General features: G+C 43.1%; 1 protein-coding gene across 1 annotated transcript; it reads right to left on the reverse strand.

The window, feature by feature from the left end:
* Nucleotides 1-3,204: 3,204 nt before the first annotated feature.
* Nucleotides 3,205-7,904, reverse strand: TAF9B (TATA-box binding protein associated factor 9b). Its single transcript, XM_058848173.1, has 7 exons — nt 7,826-7,904; nt 7,657-7,738; nt 6,403-6,539; nt 5,726-5,860; nt 5,000-5,081; nt 4,309-4,422; nt 3,205-3,842 (listed from the first exon to the last, which is right to left on the reverse strand). The coding sequence occupies exons 1-7, from the start codon at nt 7,874-7,876 to the stop codon at nt 3,682-3,684; spliced, it is 762 nt and encodes a 253-aa protein (XP_058704156.1). The 5' UTR covers nt 7,877-7,904; the 3' UTR covers nt 3,205-3,681.
* Between the last annotated feature and the right edge of the window lie 2,407 nt (nt 7,905-10,311).

Consider the following 10,311-nt stretch of genomic DNA (forward strand, 5'->3'; position numbering starts at 1 on the left):
ATTACATTATAACCAATATATGTACATTTGTACCTGCCAGCTGTAAGAAGTAACACAAATGTGAGTGGAAATGTATTTCTATATATTATTTTTAAATTGTGAATGTGTGAGAGAGCATCCAACATTTTTATGTGTATATATTTTAATACTTATATTAATATTATAAATATTAAATTATAAAAAATTATGCAAATATTTATAGCAAGTATTTATATATATTGCTAAAATATAAATTTATATTATACAAATGCATATTTTAAAAGTATATATGTAACAAAAAGTGTGTTTATCTGTATGCATAATTAACTATATTCTCTATATGTATATAAAAATGTTTTGTACTTATTATATTTCTATATCTCTATCTAAATATATTTCTATATAATATATTTAGTATTATGTTATTATTTTAACAATCTATTTAAATAAATATTGTAATATATATTTCTATATCTTATGTATATAAACATTATGTGAGTCATATCCATATAATAAAAATTAAATATATATGGTACCTAATTATATATATTATATCCATATATAAATATACATATTATGTATAATTTTTGTATGTTATATATATAAAAATTGATATATTATATTATATTATATTATATTATATTATATTATATTATATTATATTATATTATATTAATTATATTTATTATATTATATTATTATATTTTAATAATATTGTATATTATAAATTCTTTTATGTCTATACTATAGATTATACAATACTTAGTATAAAACATATATTTATAGCTTTATTTGATTTATTATACATTTATATTCATATAATTATTCATATAATTATATAATTATTAATAATATAAAACTTATTTATACTTATTAATATATATTTATATACGTATTATATTTATTTCTCATTATATTTATTTATATTTGTATTTATTATATCTACATTGATTTATATATTTTTATAATTATATAATAGAAAATATATTTTATTTATTTATATTTATATATTTATTGTATTTCTGTTTTATTTTTATTATACATACAATATATATAATATATAATATATATCATATATTATATATAATGTATTCTATTACACAAAAAGATCCATTGATGTATTTTATTCTCTGGAGGATCAGCACAAGGTGTGAGCCTGGGCTGGGCAGAAACCAGACTGGGAGGATTGGTTCTATATGGAGCAATTAATTAAATTAATTACTGTCTCAAAGCAGCTTGGGAATGGTGCAGGCACCAATAAATAAAATTAAAAAAATAAATATAAAAAAAATAAAAATAAAAAAATAAAATAAAAATAAAAATAAAGCACCAATATTAGACAGGGAGGGGTTGTTATAAATGGAAATGAGTGATGTGGCTGCTTATAGAGAGAAATATAAAATATTTTACATGTTTTAGATAATATATAAATATTATAATTATAATATAATAATTAAATATTATAATTATAAATAATTATAATATATAAATATATAATCATATTTTACAGGAGAGGCATCATAGAGTTCTGTTTATGAAGAAATAAATAAATATGAAGCGTGTTTGTGAGATCTGGGGATGTGACAGCGTGGGGGCAAATAATTATAATAATATATTATTATATTATATATTATTATATTATATTATATTATATATTATTATATTATATTATATTATATATTATTATATTATATTATATTATATTATATTATATTATATTATATTATATTATATTATATATTATTATATTATATTATATTATATTATATTATATTATATTATATTATATTATATTATATTATATTTTTTATTTTAATTTGTAATATGCAATATAGTAATTATATAACATTATATAATTATATATTATATATTCTATTATTATATAGAATAATAGTATATAATTATATATAGCTATACATAATATATAATATAATAATTATATATTTATTATTATATAGGGAAATTATATATTTCTATATTTCTATTATATTAAACATCGTTGTGGGAGGGAGGCTGAAACTAAACACAGGGATCTATAGAAATGGGAAATGCAGGAAATCACACACAGGTGGGTGCATAATACAAGTGCATAGGGATATTATATATAAAAGGTGTTTATATGAAGATATTATGTATTATATATAAAAGTTATTGATATATATTACATGAATTATTATATATCTACTTATATGTGTATATATATAAATAATATACATATATGTGTTATATATGTTTATATATATTGATATATATTATGTATTTCTGTGTTATATATGTTTATCTTTATAATATATTGATATATACTATATATTTGGATATAAAATACATTAATTATATGCTTTGCCTTATACAGTATATTATTAGATAACTGTGTATGATTGATACATACATATATAACATAAATAATGTATATGAGGTGTTTCTGTGCATGCATAATTAACTGCTGTATATTCACTATATACTTAATGCATATTCTATGTATTTTATATTTTGTATTGCAATATATATTTTGCAAAAATATATGTAAATTAATAATATTATTTATAATATATGTATATGCTTTACATATGATTGTATACTACATAGTGTATAGATTATGACATATTATATGATATGATATATAATATAAATTATATATAATAAAGTGCTTCTGTGCATGCCAAACTAGTGTATATTCTCCATATACTTACACTGTATTCTACATATTTTGTGTTTGTATATGATATAGATGTTACATGCAAAAGGTAATTTTATATATTATCTAATAATTATGTGCTTTACGTTATGTAGCATATGTATGTATATTTTAGAATATGTACATCATATAAAATATAATTTATATATGAAGTGTTTCTGTGCATGCATTATTTACTCTCTATATACACTATATTCTATATATTTTATAAATGTGTGCATGTGAATATGCACATATATAAATATCTATGAATGTGTATAGATGAATGTATATAGATTAAAAAAGTGGGAGAGTTTTGAGGGCACAAGGCAATGACATCTGTGTGTGTATGGTAAATATATAACACATATATATAGATATGAAACACATATACATAAAAACAATATATGTGCGTATATATATGTGTGTATATAAAACTATATGTAAGTGAATATAAAAATTGTAAAAATAGAAATTAAAAATATTGAAAATATATAGAAAACCCCCTGCCCCCTCCCCCAGGTGTGTGCACAAGACACCAAGGCCGGGTTACAAACACTCTCCTCTTTATTTCCACACTCCCAAGGCCCAAACGGGGCCTTCCCGCCCATTCCCACCCTCCAGAGTCCGTGTGAATCCCACGGGAATGGCTCCATGAATCCCACGGGAATGGCTCCATGAATCCCCTGGGAATGGCTCCATGAATCCCCTGGGAATGGCTCCATCAATCCCACGGGAATGGCTCCATCAATCCCACGGGAATGGCTCCATGAATCCCATGGGAATGGCTCCATGGATCCCACGGGAATGGCTCCATGAATCCCCTGGGAATGGCTCCATGAATCCCATGGGAATGGCTCCATGGATCCCACGGGAATGGCTCCATGAATCCCCTGGGAATGGCTCCATGAATCCCCTGGGAATGGCTCCATCAATCCCATAGGAATGGCTCCATCAATCCCATGGGAATGGCTCCATGAATCCCATGGGAATGGCTCCATGGATCCCACGGGAAGGGCTGGGGGCCCTCACAAGGCGTCGTAGTCGTCGTCATCCTCGTGCTTCCTCTTGAGCGGGTTGGGGTCGGCGGCGCCAGGCGGGACCATGTTGGTGGTGATCAGGATGTTCTTGGGGCCGATGAGGGATGGGTTGATCAGGACATTCTGCACCGTGGGAGTGGTGGGAGTGGCTGTGGGAATCATGGAAAAGGTTCACTGAAAGCTGGGAGCAATCCCTGCGTTATTCCGGGCTCGTAAAGTGCCGTGCTGCCAGAACGTTCCGGGGGGATCATCCCGAGAGGGAGGATGGGGAAATGCTGGGGGGGCTGAGGACACAAAGGGGAGAGGGAAACAGGAGCCAGGGTGGGAGGGAGCTGCCCAGGATGGTGATGTTCTGGCTGCCACTGCTGCGCTGGGAATGGGAATTAACACTGGAAATTCCTGGAATGAGGAGAGGGGAAGAAATTCCCACATCATCTTGGCCAGAGCAGCTGTGGCTGCCCCATCCCTGGAAGCGTTCCAGGCCAGCTTGGAGCAGCATGGAACGTGTCTCTATCCATGGCAGGGGGTGGGACTGGATGAGCCTCTCCCTCCCAACCCAAGCACCCTGTGGCTGTGAGGTTATCCCTGTTCCCATCCCAGGAATCCCAGGAATACCTGACTTGCCAGCGGGCTGCGAGGACGGGATCTGGACAGTGAAGCGCTGCCCCGCCAGCGACACCGGCGCTCCCACCTTGGCCGACACCGACACGGTCTGGGCTGAGGGGGTGCCTGGATTCAACACAACCCCACCAAAATACATCAAAATAAATCCAGAAACACTCCTAAAACTCCCTCCCAAGTGGAACCTGCTCTTAGACACAGTGGGAATGCACAGGAACACAAGGACAGCAGATATGAGGAGTCAGATTTCCAGGCAGAGCATGGAAATTTGCTCATTTTCCCACATTCACCCCAGCCCCACAGAATTCCAGACTATTAACACACAAAAATTTTTAGGGCACAGCTCTACACTTTAAGATCCTTTTAAAAATTGATCTTTCCTGGTGCTATTTAATTCAGCATCATACCACATTGAGGAAAACAACCTTAAATTTAAGTAAAGTCCTTGAATAGTCCCTTAAATAAAGAATTTATCACAAATTCAGAACATCTGTAATGCATTTACATCTAAATGTTATTGTAATAATAAAGATTAATTTATTAAATTAACTTTCTGATGCTGTCAATATGAGGTCAGGCAGTCCCTGACATTCCCTCAGGGGCTGAGAAAAGTGTTTAAAATTATTCTTTTTTATTTTTCCTTCCTAAAATAAAGGTGGGAATCCCCTGTGGAGCTCTTTCCTACCCAAAGTGGGAGTGCTGGGCCTGCTGCTCACGGCGCCCACGCTCAGGCGAGGGACTGTGATTCTCCCTGCTGTGGAGGAGACCTGTGGGGAGAGAAGCAGGGAATCAGGGAATGGCCTGGAATGGCCTGGAATAAACAGGAAAGTCCCCCCACCGCTGAGGCACCCAGGGCTTCCCAGCAAAGGAAATATTTTCCCTCTAAAGCAGGAACAACTGAGGTGGAAGTAAAAAATACTCTTTAATATCTACACCAAAGCCTGACTTGTGCCTCTGATAACCTGACATTAAACCTGACAGTTCCCCCTGGACAGCAGGAGGAATTTCTTCATGGAAAGGGTGGTCAGGCATTGGAAGGGGCTGCCCATGGAGGTGTCTGAGTCCCCATCCCTGGAGGTGTCCAGGGAATGACTGAACGTGGCACTCAGTGCTCTCCTGGGGATCAGGCACAGGTTGGATCTGATGATCCAGGAGGGCTTTTCCAGCTTCAGTGGTTCTGGGATTTTGCAGTATTTCTTTAACACTACAATATTCCCATACTTATTTTCCCATATTTTAAAATTTCCATTTAAAATTGACCAACAACAACTGGCAAATCCAGCCTGGAGATCTCTGAGCTGACACGCAGAGGCCAAAATTCCCACACACCTTTCAGAGGTGTGGAAAAATGCAATTTAACACCGCTCCCAACCCCCCAGGGGTGAATCCCCAATCCCTGAGCAATCCTTACCTTCTTCTGCAGGGATTTGAGGCGGTAGTTGGGGGCGGTCAGGCAGTACCTGTCGGGCGGCAGCCGCGGGCCCGAGTACGGCTTGATCAGCGGCAGCGGCGTCTGGTTCTTCTGCCGGGCAATGTCCAGCAGGAACTGCAGAGACACGGCCACATCCCTGTGTCCTGGGGACATTCCTGTGTCCCTGCCACATCCCTGTGTCTGGGGACATCCCTGTGTCCTGGGGACATCCCTGTGTCCCTGCCACATCCCTGTGTCCTGGGGACATTCTTGTGTCCCTGCCACATCCCTGTGTCCTGGGGACATCCCTGTGTCCCTGCCACATCCCTGTGTCCTGGGGACATCCCTGTGTCCCTGCCACATCCCTGTGTCCTGGGGACATCCCTGTGTCCTGGGGAGATCTCCATGTCCCTGCCATATCCCTGTGTCCTGGTGATATCCCTGTGTCCTGGGGACATCCCTGTGTCCTGCTGGTATCCCCATGTCCCGGTGCCATCCCCATGTCCCAGCTACATCCCTGTGTCCCGGTGACATTCCCTGTCCTGGCCACAAACCTGTGTCCTGGTGCCACCCCCGTGTCCCGGCCCCACCCCCGTGTCCCGGCCCCACCCCCGTGTCCCGGCCCCACCCCCGTGTCGTGTCCCGGCCCCAGGGATGCTGCCCGTGGCTGTACTCACGTCCCGGGGTGGGGGTGATGTGAAGGACTGGTCGGTGCGGCACTGGATCGCCAGGCGCACGTCATCCGCGTCCACGCTCGACTTCTTGGCGTGGCTCGAGTAGATCTTGGCGTCCTCCAGGATGGTGGTCACATATCCTGGGGGAAACAGGCTCTGGGCTGAGGCTGGGCTAAGTGAAATGCTCCCTGACCTCACCCAGGTGGCACTGAAAATTCCGTGGCCTCCGGATACGGCTCAAAGTGCCCGAGGGATGGGACAATGGGAAGGAATTCCTCCCTGTCGGGCCCTGGCACAGGTGCCCAGAGCAGCTGTGGCTGCCCCTGGATCCCTGGAAGTGTCCGGGGCCAGGCGGGCCGCTGCTTGGAGCAACCTGGGGCAGGGGAAGCTGTCCCTGCCCAAACCATCCTGGGATTTGTGATTCTGTGATTACTTTCGAAGAATCACAGAATTACAGCTGGAAAAGATCTCCACAGTCACCGAGTCTGACCGGGGAACCTCCGTGGAAACACGGATTCACAGAGCGCTTCCCTGCTCCGGACAAAATTCCCTGCTCCGGACAAAATTCCCTGCTCCAGACAACATTCCCTGCTCCACACAACATTCCCTGCTCCACACAACATTCCCTGCTCCACACAACATTCCCTGCTCCACACAACACTTCCCTGCTCCACACAACATTCCCTGCTCCACACAACATTCCCTGCTCCACACAACATTCCCTGCTCCACACAACACTTCCCTGCTCCACACAACATTCCCTGCTCCACACAACATTCCCTGCTCCACACAACATTCCCTGCTCCAGACAACATTCCCTGCTCCACACAACACTTCCCTGCTCCACACAACATTCCCTGCTCCACACAACACTTCCCTGCTCCACACAACATTCCCTGCTCCACACAACATTCCCTGCCCCACACAACACTTCCCTGCTCCAGACAACACTTCCCGGCTCCACACAACACTTCCCTGCTCCACACAACACTTCCCTGCTCCAGACAACACTTCCCGGCTCCACACAACATTCCCTGCTCCACACAACATTCCCTGCTCCACACAACACTTCCCTGCTCCGGACAACATTCCTTGCTCCAGACAACATTCCCTGCTCCACACAACATTCCCTGCTCCGGACAACATTCCTTGCTCCAGACAACATTCCCTGCTCCAGACAACACTTCCCTGCTCCACACAACACTTCCCTGCTCCACCGGGGGTTTCCCCGCGCACTTCCCGCCCGGCCCCGCTTACTGTAGGCGAACTCCAGCATCTGGTTGATGACACGCGGCTCGTACTCTGTGATGCCCATGTCTTTGAGGATCTGCGCCATCACCTGCGGGGGGGACACAGGCACCGCTCAGTCCCCCGAGCCCCTCGGCAGCGCCGGGTCCCGCCCGGATCCCCCCGGACCCCGCGGTACCTGCGCGTCTTTAGGAGCGCTCTTGGGAGACGCCATCTTGGCCGCCTCCATCGTTTCCGGTCATGTGACACAAGGGGCGCGGCTACGGCGGCCGGGAGGGCGGGGTTGCCATGGAGACGCGGCCCAGCGGGGTTGCCATGGAGACGCGGCCTGGCAGACAGAAATTCATTTTACTATAAATATTCATATAGGCCAACGGATGCACAGACCAAATCTGCTGGATTCAAGTGACTGTTTTCCCACTCCCCCTGCTGTAGACAGCCCAGTGCTTCCCATCTGCCTTGTGGTGATGCAAGAGGGGATATTTTGTTACAGCATTAACAGCTCTGAAGCCACTTTTTAAATTGCCAGCATGCCCAAGATTAACTAAAAATGACAGTGTGCTCCCACTGTTCTGAAAATAAAAGGTTCCACTTCGGAAGCAAATTTAAAAGCTTTCTAAAGCTTGTTTTCATGACAGCTGACTGGATTTGGAAGGCATTTAGAGCACATTCCATATGTATTTTGTCAGTTTCTCACTTTCTGAGGCAAAACAGAACCAGAAATAAAGTTTTGTTGTGATTTTGTCAGGCAGGCGATCAGCACCGCTCCTGAAGCTGTTGCAAGGTGTTGTTATAACCCGGGATGGCCCGAGTGCAGCCAGGTGTGGAGGAAGAGGATGTGCCAAGGACTCCATCCCAGTTCCTCAGACACAGAGAAACCAGGAGCTGCTACCTCCGATCCGCCCTGTGGAACATTCCAGCAGCAGCTCTGGAGCTCCCCATCCACAGCCAGGGAGGCATTCAGCACCTGGATCAGCCAGTGCTTTCAGCTTCTGAAGTAATATATCTTAAACACAATGGTATCTGTCACTTCTACTGATTTTTTATTCTGAATAAAAAGCTTGCTTGAATAGGACTACTAGCTCAGTGATGGAACTACAGTGCTATTTAACTAAATTCCATACATGTCTTCACTACTGTTGCTGCAGTTATTGTAATCACATACCACTGAAGTGCTAGATATTTGTAACTCAGATATGTGGACTTTGGTTATGCTTGAAAGAATACTGGCATATCAAATATATGTACCACTTCCTAAAGGCTATGTTACAATCATATTTCAGGATGGAGACATGTTACATGTTACAGGATGGAGACACATCCCAACCCTGCCCTGGGGTCAGCCTGGGGAGCAGGAGCAGCCCCACGGCTCTGGCAGTGCCTGGAGCAGCTGGAAAGCCCTCAGCCAGCACAGGATTCCTGTGCCAGAATTCCTGTGCCAGAATTCCTGTGCTGAGGCAGCTCTGAGGCCAAGTCATTTGACTTCCATGAGTCAGAGGGTGTCACACAAAAACATCCTGGGAGGAGGGAGGGAGGAGGGATTCCAGACACTGACCTTAGACAAGAAACAAAATCCACTTTTCTTTCTCCTTGCTTTAGGAAACAGGAAGAGGAGCTCCTCCACAGGCTGGGGTCAGGCTGGAACTTGGCACATGGAGCTGTGGGCTGTCACACAATTTATTCCCGAGGCAGGAAAGAAAATGATGGTTTGCACTTCCATGGGACTCAGGATTTATCCCTAAACCCAGTGCATGACTCTTCTGCCCCACGTGCCACCTTCTCCACCTGCCCACAGGTGACTTTCCACACTGGGAAGCACAACCAGGAGCTACCTGCAGGATTTCTGCGAGGAGAGCAGCAGAAGACAGGCAGAGCCAGTTCCCACAGGACAGCCACCTGCCCCCAGGGCCATAAAAGCCTTCCTGGCCATGGATGCTTCTCCCCACAGACAGTCCTGTGGGGCACAGCTGTGCTGGGAATCACGGGATCAATGAGGTTGGAAAAGCCCTCCAAGGCCATCGAGTCCAAGGTGTGCCTGATGTCCACCTTGTCACTGAGAGCCACATCAAGTCCTTCCCTGGACACCTCCAGGGAAGGGGACTCAAACATCTCTCTGGGCAGTTCCGATGTTTAACAACCTTTTCCATGGAGAAATTCCTGCTGATGTCCAACCTGACCCTCCCTGGCACAGCTTGAGGCCGTTCCCTCTCCTCCTGTCCCTGTTCCCTGGGAGCAGAGCCCGATCCCCCTCGGCTGTCCCCTCCTGTCATGGACTTGTGCAGAGCCAGAAGGTCCCTCCTGAGCCTCCTTTTCTCCAGGATAAATGCAGAAAGACACATTCCATGGGCACCACACGCTGACCCAATGGAAGAGCAGCCTCCCTTCCCCTCTGCTCAGACACTGGGGCTGTTTTCAGCGTCAGAAAACAGGAAATGGGGTCATGGCATGTCCTGGCCCAGCGCCGACTCCTCCGTCTGCCGCGGGTCATTCATCCCAGGCAGCTGCTGGCCAGCTGGGAATCATCTGTTGGAGAAATCAGGAGCAGAGCCTGGGCACGTGGCTCTGCTCAGGGTGCAGGATTTAAATCCCATCAATTTGAAATCCCTGGAAGTGTTCAAGGCCAGGATGGATGGGATTTGGTGCAACCTGGGATAGGGGAAGGTG

Source organism: Poecile atricapillus, chromosome 12 (genome assembly GCF_030490865.1).
Source record: "Poecile atricapillus isolate bPoeAtr1 chromosome 12, bPoeAtr1.hap1, whole genome shotgun sequence".
NCBI lineage: Eukaryota > Metazoa > Chordata > Aves > Passeriformes > Paridae > Poecile > Poecile atricapillus.

What these genes read in the sequence shown, in the direction of transcription:
- TAF9B (XM_058848173.1), bottom strand. Translation starts at nt 7,876, where the DNA reads ATGGAGGCGGCCAAGATGGCGTCTCCCAAGAGCGCTCCTAAAGACGCG. An exon ending in GCGCTCCTAAAGACGCGCAG is followed by an intron (nt 7,739 to 7,825) that starts GTACCGCGGGGT and finishes TCCCCCCCGCAG; the next exon opens with GTGATGGCGCAGATCCTCAA. An exon ending in GCAGCCCGCTGGCAAGTCAG is followed by an intron (nt 3,843 to 4,308) that starts GTATTCCTGGGA and finishes TGATTCCCACAG; the next exon opens with CCACTCCCACCACTCCCACG.